The sequence below is a fragment of the Nematostella vectensis genome, chromosome 13, assembly GCF_932526225.1.
Source record: "Nematostella vectensis chromosome 13, jaNemVect1.1, whole genome shotgun sequence".
Lineage (NCBI taxonomy): Eukaryota > Metazoa > Cnidaria > Anthozoa > Actiniaria > Edwardsiidae > Nematostella > Nematostella vectensis.
Genome location: NC_064046.1, coordinates 1,173,287 through 1,190,302, shown reverse-complemented (window position 1 = coordinate 1,190,302; position 17,016 = coordinate 1,173,287). Strand labels below are relative to the sequence as shown.

Sequence of the window (17,016 nt, the reverse complement as noted above, 5' to 3'; positions counted from 1 at the left end):
ACGAAACACAGAACACACACAGGTAGCAAACAGCATCTGACATGGAACGAAACACAGAACACACACAGGTAGCAAACAGCATCTGACATGGAAAGAAACACAGAACACACACAGGTAGCAAACAGCATCTGGCATGGAACGAAACACAGAACACACACAGGTAGCAAACAGCATCTGACATGGAAAGAAACACAGAACACACACAGGTAGCAAACAGCATCTGACATGGAACGAAACACAGAACACACACAGGTAGCAAACAGCATCTGACATGGAAAGAAACACAGAACACACACAGGTAGCAAACAGCATCTGGCATGGAACGAAACACAGAACACACACAGGTAGCAAACAGCATCTGACATGGAACAAAACACAGAACACACACAGCTAGCAAACAGCATCTGGCATGGAACGAAACACAGAACACACACAGGTAGCAAACAAGATCTGACATTAAACGAAACAGAGGTTGCTGTAGCAAACGAAAATATAAACTTTGAAATTTCAAGTATGAGAGTTAGAAAGTTGGAGAAAGACAAAACTTTAAAGTTTTTCAAGGGAATTTAATTCGTCAAGTTAGTTAATCGAGGCCATATTCATACGTTGCACTCCGCCGTGTCGAATCTATTTGGTATCCACTCACCACAGCGTCAAACAGAAGTCCTGGCTTAAAGCTGTTCGGGTTGAACGAAGGAAACTCCAGTTTAACATCTGATGAGAAGAAGCTAATGGTGCTTTCCCCACTCGCCTTGCGACCCGTCAGCTTTTCTTCAAAAGTTGCGTTTACGACGAGTGAATACCAGCGGCTGGAGTACAAGTACTGAGGCTGCGACCACGGGTATTGCTGTTTGAAAAGATCCTCAATTTCCCTTTTTGTGAAGTAGAAGGAACTGGAGCCTTTAACCTGGAATAGAAAACAAAGAGGCATTAGTGGGCTTTAAAAATGTGTAGTTCTAAAAAATATATCCATCCCCCCCCCTCCCCCATGGTCCCTCTGGAATTTCTAACCTCCTGGAAAGAATAAATATAGTAACTGTTAAGGAAAAACGGCATTTTACGCCCCCCTCCCCCTCTGGAAATTCCTGGGCGTTTGAACCCCCAGAATTTCCAATCCTCTCCATGAGGGAGGGGGGGATATTTTCTGGAACAACACAATGCGAATAAATGCGAAACAAAAACTTGGCGGAAATATCATTTACACTTTTGCGAATTTTCAAAAGATTTGAGCATATTTACTATCATATCTAGGTACAGTAGTGGTAGAAATATACTTCTAATATGTATTATATGAAATGGATGCTTTCTCAAACTTGTTTGTTTTTTATTATATTTTTTCCATTTTTTGCGAGGACGACAAAATGGCCGCTGAGTGACGCCTCAAGCCAGGATTGGATGAGACTGTAGTGTCCGGGCTACCTGTGTTATGACCGGGCTACCTGTGTAAGGAGTATTTTATAGGATGTTCGTTCGTTGTAAAAGCAGATGGTCGAGACATGTAATAAACAATAAACAGTTGTGTTAACGAATGTTATAGAGACCTACCGTCAAGTCTTTTGTGCGGGTCAGCTGAATCATCTTGAAACGATCAAAACCAAGGGAGATATTGGCCGTGCCTTCAACACCCTTGCCATACGTGTACCTGAAAATGAAAGAAATGCTCTTTAGCACACAGCTTCAAGTAAGCGCCTCTTCTGAGTAAGTGCCCGCTTAGGAAGATAAAACAGCTTCAAATAAGCGCCTCTTCTGAGTAAGTGCCCGCTTATAAAGATAAAACATCTTCAAATAAGCGCCTCTTTTGAGTAAGTGCCCGCTTAGAAAGATAAAAAATCTTCAAATAAGCGTCTCTTTTGAGTACGTGCCCGCTTAGAAAGATAAAACATCTTCAAATAAGCGCCTCTTCTGAGTAAGTGCCCGCTTAGGAAGATAAAACATCTTCAAATAAGCGCCTCTTTTGAGTAAGCACCCGCTTAGGAAGATAAAACAGCTTGAAGCAAACGCCTCTTTTTGAATTAGCGCCCGTTTAGGAAGATAAAATTAGATAAAACAGCTTCAAGTAAACGTCTCTTTTGAGTTAGCGCCCGTTCAGGAAGATAAGATAAAACAAGATAAAACAGCTTTAAAAAAGCGCCTCTTTTGAGTTAGCGCCCGTTTAGGAAGATAAAATAAGATAAAACAGCTTTAGATAAACGCCTCTTTTGAATTAGCGCCCGCTCAGGAAGATAAAACAAGAAAACAGCTTCAAGTCAACGCCTCTTTTGAATTAGCGCCCGTTCTAGAATATTAAACAAGGTAAAACCTGGAGAAGCTTTGATACTTTCAGTGTTTTTGAGTTCTGTCAAAACCACCACAATTTAGTATCTGGTATAGCGATGGGGCAACTTTATTTATTTATTTATTTATTTATTTATAAGGCTTCTACCACTATTACACATATTGAAATAGCGGTAAGGTTGACACAACAGAGCACGGCTCCAACTCAAGTGTAACCCTTTAAAATAAAAGAAAACATAATTGACAATAACGACAACAACAAAATGAAGGTAAATATGAAGAAAAAGTAATTAGAGACAATAACGACAACAACAAAATGAAGGTAAATATGAAGAAAAAGTAATTAGAGAAAAGCCCTACTCTAAATTGCTAATAGCAACAGGATGGTTGCGAAAGAATATTTCTAGCGCGGCAGCACTTAGGACAAACTGATTTCCATGTAACTGCATTTTCGGTATTAAAAGTAGTTTGTAGCGCCTGGCTATATCTGTCTGTTAGTTTGTTTTTAAAAGAGGGTAGTGATGACGTAGTGCGTATATCTACAGGGAGTGTATTCCACACCTTTGGGATTCGATTGAAAAATGAATTTTGAAAAAACTTTGTTTTACAGAGGGGGGTGGCTATATCAAGGCTGCTCCTGTGGCGGGACGATCTTAGTGATGGCAATGGTTTAAAGTAATGCGATAACGGAATATTATAGTGACCATATGCTTGACTTATATGCTTAACTTTCAGATGTTTTTTGTAATACAGTTTGTTGAGGATTTATTTCCCCTTCGCAATTACGAGGAGTTTGTACGGCTAGTTGTGTTTGTATTAGCGTGTCTTACTTGACATCGATGGCGCCCTTAAGTGAATCTTCTTCAAGACCTTTCTTCGTCGCATATGGGGGAAGGGTGACAGACACTTTAAACTTTGGAAGCACTGAAAAAACACAAAAAGGTAAGACTTTTTTCGATCCATCCAAGACTACAGGGGTGGTGCCTTGAATCAGTATCCACAACACTGAGTGGACCAGAGTATATCTATTCTAATCGGTTAAAGTGGACGCATGCAGCCAGGGCCACCGTTTAATACTGTTAGCCAATCAAGGCGCAAAGAAGCTTTCTGATTGACATGCACTTTACCAACCAGTGTGCTTTATCGTGAGAATGGAGGATACAGGGTGTAAGGGAAGTGAATGTAAACTAAGGCAAGGGATGATTATAGAGGGCCGTGATAATGAGTATGTGGGCTTACCATATTCTTTGACCTCAAATGTGCGCTCATATGTTTGACCCTACAAACGAAAACGTTTTTAAATAAGGTAAGTCATTTGTCATGCAGTGTACAATGATAGAGCATGATGCTCATCGGTTGCACAGTTCCTATTCACATCCTAAATATACTGTAATTCTAGGTATTCTGCTGAATTTTACAATTCCAATAGACAAATTGTACAATAGGTTCCATCAATCAGAAACCAATTAAAAACACAATTAAATGCGATTTCGATAATATAAATTTGATTGATGGAAGCCAGAAAGTGGGAGTTCAAAATCATTGGCAAGAGCTAGAAGAGATTATTTGCAGAAATAGTGTGGAGGAAGTTAGCGACGGCAGTAAGAAAGTCACCAAAAAGGTGCTTTCAAGCTTAGTGCTAACAAAGCTAGAACCTTATTTCTACCACACAGTGAACGATGATGGTCTGGTTTACAGCACACTCTTTTCACACTAAAACGTCAAACTTGGACTTTTATATATCGTAATTAAAGGCAAACATAGCTGAAATGTATCAGACAGAGTGCATTATTTCCTGCCTATAATTGTTGTCGTTACTTAGGTTCCCTGTTTAGTTAACGAGGAGTGTTACATACCATTGCAGTTACTTGAATCTTCCACATACCCATGACAGGCTGATTGGACAAAGAAAACTCCTTCTTTGTCACTCCTTAAATATCCAAAGAAACAATGGTTAGGCCACACTCAAGATTGGGAATCCACAAGTCTGTGTAGGGTTTGCAAAGGGGTGTGGCAGCTTCATATACATTAGTTTATAGCATGGGAATTTTTTTGGGGGAAAAAAAGCTTAAAGTCCATATAAGCTTTCAGAGTTGATAGACTTTGTCAATTCTTTATATTTTCATCTTATAAATGGTATGTGGTTCGTATGGACCCTATAAAACACGCGTTCGCGCGAATAACTCAAATCTGTAATATTGAGGTATTTTGGTCAACCTTCAGAAAAAAGGCCGTGAACTGAAAGGCCCGGGTCCAGTCATTTGTGACGTAGATCGAGATGTCAACCAAATTACACGACAAAAAATATGCGCGCGCTAAACCGGTTCCCATCTTCATGTCTTCTTTAGTTATTGCTGAAGAACGTTGTGTGGTTACAACTTTTACCGTCATCTTTATATCTCAACCTGGCAGTCAAATGATTATTTAACTTCAGAAAACAAATCTGCAAAATTTAGCAGATATTTTTTTAGTCTTTGAATAATAATAATAATAATAATAATAATAATAATAATAATAATAATAATAATAATAATAATAATAATAATAATAATAATAATAATAATAATAATAATAATAATAAAAACTTTATTCCAATAAATACCAAATATACAGGTATATTAGGATAATATACAAAGTAGGTTGGCTTATATGCCTATCCTCTATTCATAATATTTAATTACATCACAAAATTTCAGGACTAGGCTCGTAATGGAGTCATCTGTTAAGCTCATGATATACAAAAAAAGGTCTTTTGGCCTTAACAGTTTGAAAGAGTTATTGATTACAAATAGATCATTAAAAAATACTTGACGTATATTATTGACATAGTCGCATTCCATTAAGGTATGGTACTCATCCCCAACCTTACTTTTTTTCACATTTTTCACAAATCCTTAATTCATAAGGTAAATTTTTATAGCGGCCTGTTTCAATTGCTATTTTGTGTGTCGAGACACGCAATCTAGTCATAGATTGTCGGCGTCTAACATTAGCTTCTGATAAATATTTTTCTAGTTTAAAATTTGTCTTGATCTTGCAATAAGTGCGTAGCTTTCCACTTTTTTGATTTAACTGTGCCTGGGTTTTCCAAAATGTTGCATAACTTTTATATAGTACTTTCTTAATATATTTTCCTAGGGTATTAATTTGCTGCCCTTAATATCTATTTCCTGTAGTGTCTTTAAATCACACCAAGCAAATAGGGAATTGATAAACCTTACAGGGACATTAGATGTTGAAGAAAGGCTGATCTTCGCCGTTTCCCCCACTAAGGTGTTTTCATATATCCTACTTTTTATTCGGCACCAATATTTTGACACCAGGGAAGAAATTTGTACTATTAGTGGGGCTTTTCCCAGTTCTCCATATATAGTTAAATTTGTAGTTTTTGAGTGGACTCCTAGTATATGCTTGAAAAACTTCAGTTGTAGTTTTTCGAAATCATTGGATACTTTGAAAAATTTAGTCTAAAAAATTTCATACGATGAGGCCCTTCCTAAAAGGCATGTACCCCAAATTTCACAACCGTACAGTAATACTGGTACGAGTGACGAAAACAATTTCAACAATACCTGTATTGACACATTTTCAACATTTGACAGACGGTTTAAAATTCAGTGGTGTACACGTGTGGCTTTGTTGTATAGACTTTTTAGGGCACTTTTAAAATTTCCCGAGAAATGAAACTTCAGACCTAGATATGTGTATTCGTCTACACATTCTAATGGCTCTCCACCGTAGTTCCATTTACACGTGTTGTAAATTGCCGCCGGTATTGTTGCGGACCAAAAACTAATACGTTAGATTTTTTCATATTAACTGTGAGCTTCCATTTATCTGCGTACATTTTTAGTTTCTGGAGGCAATTTTCTAGACCGGTGGCTGAGTCGGATAATATAACCAAATCATCAGCATAGAGGAGACAGTTAAGTTTTGATGTATTATCGAGTTTTACTGGGTCGCACGATGAAGAGAATATTTCTGGAATATCATTGATGAAGATGTTGAAAAGGGTTGGGCTTAGGTTGCATTCCTGTTTCACCCCAACGTGAGAAGAAAAGGAAGGCGTTATACCCTGGTCTAGCTTAAATGATGATCTAACATCTGAATACATACTTTGTAAAAGGGTGATAAATCTTCCGCTACACCCTATTTTTATAGTGTCTCTCTCCAGACACTGTCGTATGCTTTTTTAAAGTCGATAAAACACGTAAAAAGCGGTTTGTGGCTCGATTTATTAGAGTTTTTAGTACTAATAAATGGTCGGTCGTGCGAAAGCCCTTTCTAAAACCATTTATGATCCAGTGTGAAAAACTTCCCAATGCAGCTACTTATAGCGATTCCTCTATAGTTTCCCGGATCACATTTATCGCCTGATTTGTGTAATGGTACAATATAACCCTTTGACCAGCTCTTAGGAAATACCCCCTGTGTTAGCACAGTATTGAATAGTTTTACAAAGTATCGGCCTTGGGATTCGACAGATACCTTTATAATTTCATTGTTTAATGAGTCACCAGCGCTGGCTTTTTTGTTTTTAAGTAATTTTTCTGTTGATTGCACTTCTTCTAGGGTGATAGGCGAATCTAGGATTTCATCCCGGTTTCTAGCCCAAACATGGTAGTTTTTTACAATATCTGCTTCTATCCCCGAGTCGTCTGAAAAGCAATTCTGTGGCGTATTTAATTCTTTGAAGTAGTTATACCATGCATCCGGAGAAACACTGTGTTAACCCCTAGCCGAGCAGTCGGGTCTGATTCTCTTAACTAGATTCCAGAATTCTTTCGGATTGCTGTCCGCCACTAATTTAATTTTCTCTAATAGGTCTGTGTGAAACCGCCTTTTAAGCTTCTTCGTTAATTGCTTGTATGCTTTCTTGGTTGAAAAGAATCTATGCCTTATGTATGGCTCGTCCGGGTATCTCGAAAGAAGTTTGCCAAGACTTCGAAATTCTTTTCTTAGTTCATTACAATCCTTATTAAACCATTTTTGGTGCTGTCTTGAACTTCTCTTTGAACTTTTTTGCTTCTTCACGAGAATCACCTGTTTTGATGATTGACGTATTACGTTTGTAAAACTGTCAACTGCTAGATCAACATTAATCTTTTCTTCTGATTTAAAATTTTCATTCAGGTCTCTGCTCACATTTTCTGATGCTATTGACTCGCGCAGCAAAGTTTCAGATTCCTTCTCCAATTTAAATACTTCTGGGTGCTGGTCGAGATCCATCAAATTATTTAAATCTTTAATCTTTTGTGTTTTTAATGCAAACGAAAGAAAGCAATGGTTAGAAAAGTTCGATGGTGTTGAAACTGTGAAATGGTGAACTTGTGGGTAGATTGTTTGCGAAACGAGAGTATTATCTACTACACTCGCTCCATTATAAGTACGTAAAACAAGTGTATTGGCCCAGATGATCACCCCTTGTCCTACCATTCAGTGCTATTAAATTATTACTGTTACTAAACACTGCTAAAGATTTTCCGTATGCGTTGACATTCTGATCTCTCGAGTTCCTGACCGTCGGAAACGGATAACTACATGCAGAGTCAGATAAATCGGTAAAGTCTTCCAAGTTACCCATCCTTGCATTAAAGTCTCCGCATACAATGATTTCGCCTTTTGCGAAAATTTATACATGCTATTTTGGAGCTGCTCAAAAAGATTTACATTTAGTTGTTGCTCCCTTGGGGAGTTCCGTGGGGGAAAGTAAACAGAACACACGTAAATATCTCGACTTAAATTGAAAAAGCTTTTCTCTAGTTTATACCAGATAAAATCTTCACATGAGTGTTGTTCTAGAAATCTAACACCCTTGCGGATTGATGAAATTGTAATTCCGCCTGAATTCCTTCGGCTGTTTTCCGGCTTTTTCCTACATACAGAATATGTACTAAAGCCATTTATGCTCAAGTCGCTATTCTGTGGAAGCCATGTTTCCACTAGTGAAATTAAATCGTGACGTTTTGTAATAGATAGGAACTCTGGATCCTCTAATTTTCCTTTTAAACCCTCTATATTCCAAGAGCAGAATTTGAGATAATTTGTACTTTCCGTCATTTCAATTTGGGTCTCCCGAACCATATGACAGCTACTTGTTTAAATAAAAATGGATAGTTAATGAAGAAATAACTAATTTGACAGACCACACCACAACAACGAAACGTAACGCAAGACACCATAGACAAAACAAACAACACTAACGTCCGAAATTGTAATTTAAAAATAATAATAATAATAATAGTAATGAGTAAAATAATTTGAGAAAAAAATATTAATAATAAATTAAAGTGTTTGAAGTTTTTTACGTATTCTAGAAGACCCCCACCCTAGGCTCCTCTGTAGGAAGGTCAATAGGATAATAACTTACCCCTGGTGGCATTTGTTGAAAGCATACTTTATGATCCGGTGATGTTACTTAGTTGATTTTTAATTGGAATGTCTGGTTGTTTGCGACTGTGCAGCCTTGGATCAGAGGAGCGCTGGGCCTGTTTAGATGGCGGTGAACGCCCAGCTTGTGTAGCTGCACGATTAGCATGTGATGACAGTTGCTTGCTCTGATACCTGTCCTTAGTGATACCTAGGGCCCTCCGTATCCCGTTCTTGATGTTACCTGCCAGCACTCTGATACACTGCTCCTTGTTCAGATGTTTCAAGTCCCTGTAAAACCTCTCCTTTCTTAGGTTCCCGTTGTCTACCAGAATGACTTGCTTCTCCGCACTCAGATTTTCTCCAACCTCGGCGTTGATGTAAAATACAGCTTCATCGAGGCTGTCGCGCCGTGGGGTGATGCTGCACATAATGATGCTTTCCCCCGGAAACGCACTCATAGCTGTATGCACCATTTGTTGCTGTTTCTTCGCCACTATGTTCGCAGGTTGGGATTCCACGTCATTTACACCAGTGTTGATGATCACCCCATGGCACTTTAGTGGTGTTGCAAGGAATGATACTGCAGGTGTGCTTGTTGGTACCGTGCACTTGGCATAGTTCATCCCTATTGATATATCTTCTATTTGTTCTTTTAGTCGCACATGAAGACAAAATCATACTCCTTTGGTTCTTGTTGTTGTCGTACTTGTGTTAAAGCATTAGGGTTTTGTTGGTGTTGTTCTTATTTCGGAGCGGCTCTTTGTATTGGCTGTTGGCGTTGGTTCTGTACCGTCTCATGTTTTTCTAATACCGAGAGCCGGTTCTCTAGTTCAGCTTTATTGGTTTCTTTTTATTGATAGCTTTTTATTCTTTTTGTGAGGTTAGTTTTTTCTTCTACTAGGGAACCAACTCTGCCTTGTAGCTTTCCGACCTCGTTCAGGGCTTTGCTCATTCGCTGCTCCTCTTGAAGGAGGAATTGCTCTTGTTCCCTTTTGAAAACCATCATATTGTTCTTTATCATGTTACTAATTGAGTTGTTTATTGTAGCCTCCTCGTTTGCGAGCTTTTCCTTAATTTTTGCCACTTCGAAGTTTGTTTCTGCTGTTGTACTATTTGCTTTTACTATAGCTTCCTCGATTTTCTCAAGTTTCGATAGTATGTTTTGAACCATTTTCCAGATATCTTTATTCCCGTCTTGGTGTTCCGTTTTACCTTCCTCTTTCCCCTGGCTTAAAGTTAACTTCTTATCACGACGGGCAGCGGGCGAAGATACTATCCGTTTTTTCTGGGTTCGTTTTGCGGGTTTTTTCCCCTTGCTTTCCTGGTTTATCCTCTTTTCTTTCCTCAAACATTCCCAGAAATAAGGGACATTAGCCAGCGGTTTCTCTGGGCTCACATTTTGCTAGGCCCGCAAGGAATAACAGCGGTATCACAAATAAAAACGAGATTCCGGCCAGCACAGGGGCTTCCTTTTTGTTGTTACACTAGAAGTTTTTAATCAGGTTGACTAAAATTCCAAATAAAAGTAGTATTAGCGGTATTTAAACGTGCAAGGGGCATCTCTGATTTGATACTTCCAATGATAATGGAAGTGCGGCAGTCTTGCTGAGGTTGGAAAACATTATATGCGCAAATTAAAAAAAAATGTATTTTAGAAAGGCTTTATGGTTCCCCTGTGTCTATCCCAGAAAGCCGTGGGGCCGTTTAAAAACAAAATGTAAAACGGACGAACGGAGAGAAGTTGTTCTTGCGGAGCGCACCGTTTTCCTTGCTTCAGTCTGTATCTTAAAGACAACAATAATGGTTCCTGAACTAGGCATAACTACATAAAATGTTATTTCTTCGGGAACAAGATTGGAAGGCGCTACTGCCTATTTTATTGGCCAATTTGATGGAAGGATAGTCGATTTACCAATTTCGAGTCCTGCACCTGTGATGCGGCGAACAGTTCTACCTTTTAAACAACTACTTTTATGCCCGATTTCAATGAAATTACAGAGAATGTATGGAGGATTGTATTCTCTCAAGCGAACAAAAGTGCAATGTCCAAGGAACAATTATAGGGCTTTCTCTGGCATCGTTTGAACGGAAAGTGTGAAGTGGTGAAGTCGGCGTCGTATTCCTCATGGTTGCCCAGATCAAACCAGTAACGGCATTTCAGGGCTCTTAACCACCACTTGAAACGAAACTCATCGTCTACTTGCAGGATGTACACTTCTCCCTTCTTTGAATTTCCGAAAGTGTCTTTTTGGTGTTCCATTTTGTTTACGCAGAACCGTTTGCAGATTGTGATTGAATTGTTTTTGCAATGTGCTCGCGCGCTGCATTCGCAAAGAATGGCGCGGCATTCTCACGGGCGCGCGCTGTTTTTGAAACCTACAACAAAGCGATATTTTCTTTTTTCGCATACAATTCTCGACTTTAAATTATTCTTCGCTTCATTGCAATAGAAAACAATTCGCCAATATTTTGTGGTATTGCCGTCTCTGGATTTTAAAGGATTTAAGGAAAATACGTTGTTTCAGAATTTCCCGCCAAAACTTGGAATTATTTACTCGATTCAATCTCCTTTCGCGCGGCCAGGAAAATTTTCAAAGATCTGTAGAAAATTCAAATTTCAATCAAATTCAATTCCCTTTTCAGAATTTGAAAGTTTATTTATGCTTTGTTTTGGCAAGACTGATGTAAGTGAAAGGTTTGGGGAAAAAACGCTAAAAGTGTTGAAAAAAGATTTTCAAAGAAGCTTTGTCTTTCTATTAGACCCCCTCTCCAATAAGCCCCCTCCCTCTTTCAGAAAGAGGATAAACAAGTCCCTGCAGGCTTATAAGGGCTTTAACACTTATGTGAGTGGGTAGTAAGGATTCGTTGAACTAGCCTGCCAGTAACCCCAACCACTAGTCTCTAGCCCATCACACAAACCTGATGGATCTTCCAAGTCCGCCCAGTGACTCATTTTGTTCGTATTTGGGTCCTGCAATCAAAGGCATGGTGGTAATCAGTGTTTACAGCAGAGGCAAAAATGATTAGCCCCCAATACATCATGCCTTGATTTTCGTAATTTCTGGGAAATGATTGATTTGCAGTAAAATGTAACGATTTTGGTCCTAATGCTTTCAAAATCTCAAGCTTTCTCAGGAAAAACATGCCCTGCCCTGCCCTGCCCTCTCCCCCCCCAAGAGTGGTGCATCTACATAGATTTCACCCGTCTAAACATCGCCCAATCTAAAAATGCCTCCCTCCCTCCTCGCCTTTGAGTTATCCTGATTGGGAATCTTGTGTGTTAGTGTCAGAATACTGAACAGCATAGTACGATAATCAGGACTGGCCTTTTTTACACGTGAAAACAGTGCAACACTGGCCAAGCAAATCCAACAAGATGCCTAATAAAATGTGTACTCTTTGTCCTCTATATCTAATTTTGGAGCCGTTTGAACACTGTGTTATGATGCTAGAATTCCCCTTGTTTTGTGGTCTGTTAGCTTATGTTTGCCAACTTTTCTTTTGTCTTGAGGTCTGCTAGCTTATGTTTGCCAACATTTCCTATGTCTTGAGGTCTGCTAGCTAATGTCGGTGCTGTTTGCATGGGGCTTTAATGTTGAGGTTGTGATCTTACCAAAACTTCCACTGCCACCTTCACACCATCAGCCATGAAAAGAATTTAGAAGCCTGGATTAGTATGCTTTTGTGAACATGCTGATTTACTTCCTTGAACTAGGTAGTATGGATAGATAACCACATAAAAAGTTTGATATAGAATTGCAGGCCCAGGGGGTGCGAACGCACCCCCACAACGGCTGAATATCCACTTTCGATTCTCAAAAGACGTTATCTTTGTAGACAAAACTTTAAAGCATAAGCTAGATATATCTGGTATGTAGCCAAAACTGACAAAAAGCCTCCCATGGAGATTACTGCAAAGGCATAAAAAAAATCCCTTTTTTTATGGGGGGGGGGGGGTGATGAGATTTTTTTCAGAGAAATCACTCCCTCCCTCTTCTCCCCGAAAAAATTAGGTCCACTTTTACCTATTTCGCACCCCCCACCCAAGGAAAAATCCTGAGTATGGGCCTGAATTGACTGTTGTTGTGGGTCAGTGACAACCCTTTATCAATTGACTGAATTGAGCATTTTTCACAGTAATTTAAACTTTCCTGCTCACCTTTCCTTTGAAAACCTTCAGGTCCGGCAAGAGTCCAAAAATCCTCATTTTCACTAACGAATGAAATCAGGATTTAGAATAGCAGCACAGAGCTATAGTGGGTGGGGTAAATTTATGGGAACATAGCTATAGCAGGGGGTGGGGCACTGGAGACACATTAAAAAAAATTATGGGGAATTGACTAGTAGGGGCATGGCTGTATCCCAATATTTTCTTTAATGTTCCTGTATTATACCATACCCCCTACAGCACTGGGGAAATAGTCTAGCCCAACTGTGTATGGCATAATGTTAATTGGTTTATAAACTATCATGAATAGTTCTGTGTCTATAGGCAGATATTGGAAATGACAGATCATTACTACGTAAGGCGAGGAATGCCTTGACCAAACGTACCAGTTTGTCCTGGCTTATAGACCCCCTTATCCGTCTGGATATTCAAAGAGAAACCATTTTCTCTGAAGCGGACATAGGATTTCTCACTGAATTCCAAGCCACCAGACCCATTCACAGTGAGGTAATAATTCTCACTGGACACTGCCTCATTAAAAGGGACCTACAAGAAAGAACAATAGTCTTTGTTACTGTCAGGACAGCTTAGCAGAGGGTGACAGATAATGTTTCTTGGTAGTGAAGCTAGAAATTGCATGTTTTGCCCCAGGGAAATTTTAGAAGACAAAATCATTCTTTTTGGTTTTCAATGTCTTTGTTTATTAATAAAAATTATAGATTTATGGTAGCTCATAGTATGGAATGGTTTAGGGTGTGGCCCCAATGATTACTTGGATGGGGTATGCTGCCATCCTACCAGAGGCAAGGGGTTTAAAGGCTGATTTACACAGGTCAATTTGTTTTGTTTATGTCCATTCTGTGTATTGGCCCAACTTCTAAAAATTTGATGTGGCTCAAGCAGAGACTTATAATAAAAAAATGCAATTGTAAATGAGGGGTAGCAATGGGTACTGCGAATTTTCGAAAGTCTCGCAAAAATTTTGCAAAGTCTTGGAATCTTGGCAGTTTTTACACAAGTCTCATTTTCCCCCCAAATTTTCGGGTCTTGGAGGCTTTGCTGTTATTTGCCACGGCCTTGGAGTCTCGGATTTTTAAACGCAATCTCAGGGATACCCCCGATTTTTTGTTAAACGCAACCTGTTTTATGTTGTTACCATGCTATGGGTTTCCCCTTCTTTTTTGTAGTGTAGCAAGAATTTATTGTAACTCTACTTATTCTTTTGTCAACTGATGTCTATAACATACCTCGAGCAAGTTATCCAAAAACAACCTTGAAAAAAAAAGCTCAGGCTCTGGCATTAAGAGACCAGAAAATTGAAATTTGACAAAAGTCTCAGGCTCGGGTTCTGAAACAACAGTCTCGGCACCTCGGCAAGTCTCAGATTTACCCATCGCTACCCCATAAATGCTATGGCCAACAATTGGCCAGACAAATCAGTATGTGTTAATTAGTCATTAGAGGTGATTATGCTACACAGCCAGGGCTTTCATTAACTTTCAGAGTAGGCACTGGAGATTGATAAGTAGCGGGTGGAAGTCATTTTATCTTTTTAGTGACTTTTTTAAAAAAGTAGCAGGCACTCGGTGGAAAATAGCAGGCACTTCCGCCGGCTGCCGGGGCCTAATGAAACCCCTGACAGTATCACAAACACAAGGGGTCAATGGAAAACAGTGTGGGAGGGCAGGTATCGCACTACAAACCCCAAAAAGAAAATCTTATTTTAAAAAATACTTCAAAGAGCTTTGAAAATCTTTCTTTTTATGCTGTTTCGGAATAGAGAATAATAATAATTTAATTTTATACAAAGTCTGGAATATTTTATTGTTTAAGATTTTGTGTGCTTGTTTTTTTTCCACCAAAGCAGAGTCCTGAAAATGCAATTGTAAATGCAATTGTAAATGCTGTGGCATAGGTAAATGATGAACAAATCTCACCTTTAAATCAAGATTTCCTGTGTTCCCTGTTGACATTAAACATAGACATGTATCTGGTACTGTACATGATATAATTCCAATAGAGTGGTTTTCATAAACCTGTGGAATACAAGGCTTCTTCAGCACTAATTTATTCTAATGTTCTCTTTTGTGCTGGTTTGGCTAGTACACATTGACAAACTTAATTGGTTAATGAAAAAACACTCTACTTGATATCTCAATCTTGATTTTACATTTAATGCTATTTTCAATTCTGTCTTTAAAAATGCCCCTGTTCGCACAAACTTCATAAAGTCACTGGCCATTTATAGAATTCAAAACTTGAAGGTCAGAAGTACTTTCCTTAACCATGCAGTCACACCTCCTTTGAAGATTTATTGATACCCTGAGTTAGTGAAAGCCAATAGGCTTTGGCGGTAAGAGTTAAGAAATACATATTAAAGTAATTTCTTGAACTTATATCTAGCATCTGACTAACCTTGACTGAAAACAGCAGTATTCTCAATCAATGATTTTGTCTCTGATGCGATCTCTGCAGTCACATTCACTTTGGCACTAGACTTCAGTATGCTCACTTTAATAGTGTATACCATTCCAGGGCGAAACTGATTTGGTGCTAGAATGATGTAGGTACTGTAAAACAAACACTCTTTTAGAACTCCATTTATAAATGTCTATTTAGACTTCAAATCCTTTTGTCCTAAGGAATAATCTAAATGGTGTGTTCCCCCCCTCCTCCCCCCAACCTGCCATAAAAGTAGAAAAGTACCCTGTACCCCTACTGGGAATATAGAACACATTAAATGTCCTATTTGATTAACCCGCTATGAGTATATGAGCATATTAGGAGAGTGTCTCAGGACATCATGAAGTCTTTTGCAAGCAAAGGTGGATTCATGATGATTTTTTCTTGTTTGGCTTTGCCTGGATGAGAAAATAATTTTCTAATGAATCACTCCAGCCCTCCTAAATGCTGTCTTTTCTGAAACCAAATTGATTCCAAAATTGTTTACACTGCTATTCTGGGTCTGTATGACCTGGAATTGATTTGTTTGGCTTTGGGGTGAAAAGACTTATAAAAAACCATCTGACTTTGGGCAGAGGAGTGTTGACTGGCCCTCCCCTGGTGAATTTTTCCCTGGATCTCCCAGAATTCTTTTCAATCCGTAAAGGCATCTTCATGGTTTTACAAGCCTTCAAGGAGTGGACATTGTGTTTTGAGGCCATGGAAATGAACCTGGAGGATCAGAATAAAGGTATCTATTTTTTGTCTTGAGCTGTGTTTGCTGATCTCTCTCCCTTGTGTTGTATTTTGAGCGTTTTATTGAGAGGGGTGATTCTGCTTTTCTTTCCTTGTTTGATTTGAAATTTGTCAAAGAACCTGTGCTATTATTTGGCTTAAGAGTAGTTATCAACACCTTGGTTGGATGCATATCTTCAAGACCATTTATCCCTTAGACTGATGCCTGAGTATCTTCATCTTGTTGTGTTTAGTTTGCATTTATGATTTTTTGGGGTTGTGGGTACTTCCCAAAGCCGGTACAGGCCGGTTGAGGGGTCAATGTTTTAACAGCAGCCCCCTCCCCCCCTTCCTCCCCATAGATTGAGTTTATGGTAAATGTAAGGAAATTGAGAAATTTTACAGTAAATGCAATATATTTTTACATTCCAAGGGGTAGCGATGGGTGAAACTGAGACTTGCTGAGGGCAGACCTGTGTTTTAGAATCTGAGCCCATGACTTTTGTCAAATTTCAGAATCTGAGCCTGAGCTTTTCCGGTCTCTTTAAAGCCGAGCCTGATTTTTTTTTTTTCGGATAACTTGCTCAAGGTACAGTGTGTCATAAACATCAGTTCAAAAAAGAATAAGTGAGTTACAATACATTCTTGCTACACTACGAAAAAGAAGAGGAAATCGGTAATCAGCTAACATTTAACAAAAATTTGGGACCCAGAGATCCTGTTTAAAAATCTGACACTCCGAGACTGTGGTAAAAAGCGAGGCTCTGAGACCCAAAAATTTTGGAAATAACAAGACTTCGAGACTTGTGTAAAAAAACGCCAAGATTCTGAGATTTTGCAACTTTTTTGCGAGACTTTTGAGGTACCCACCCCTACTGCTATTCCTGATTCTGTAAAAGCTAAAGGTATCCATCTTCAGGCTTCCCCGATCCCCTGCATGAAAGAATTCCTTCCTTCACCTCTTGTAGAAGCTTTAATAGTCCCCCAATATTTTTGTATCTGCCAATGCTTGATACCAGAGGTTG

General features: G+C 38.9%; 1 protein-coding gene across 2 annotated transcripts in view; it reads right to left on the bottom strand.

The window, feature by feature from the left end:
• Positions 1-17,016, bottom strand: part of LOC5504126 (CD109 antigen) — a 47,733-nt gene that overhangs the window by 28,263 nt on the left and 2,454 nt on the right. For both annotated transcript variants that reach the window (XM_048721251.1, XM_048721250.1), the window contains exons 2-12: positions 15,230-15,384; positions 14,752-14,777; positions 13,201-13,360; positions 12,806-12,858; positions 12,260-12,277; positions 11,566-11,617; positions 4,131-4,204; positions 3,514-3,553; positions 3,105-3,198; positions 1,546-1,642; positions 647-907 (exon numbers count right to left, since the gene is read on the bottom strand). In XM_048721251.1, the coding sequence (XP_048577208.1) occupies positions 647-907; positions 1,546-1,642; positions 3,105-3,198; positions 3,514-3,553; positions 4,131-4,204; positions 11,566-11,617; positions 12,260-12,277; positions 12,806-12,858; positions 13,201-13,360; positions 14,752-14,777; positions 15,230-15,384 (1,030 nt within the window). The remainder of the gene's footprint in view (positions 1-646; positions 908-1,545; positions 1,643-3,104; positions 3,199-3,513; positions 3,554-4,130; positions 4,205-11,565; positions 11,618-12,259; positions 12,278-12,805; positions 12,859-13,200; positions 13,361-14,751; positions 14,778-15,229; positions 15,385-17,016) is intronic.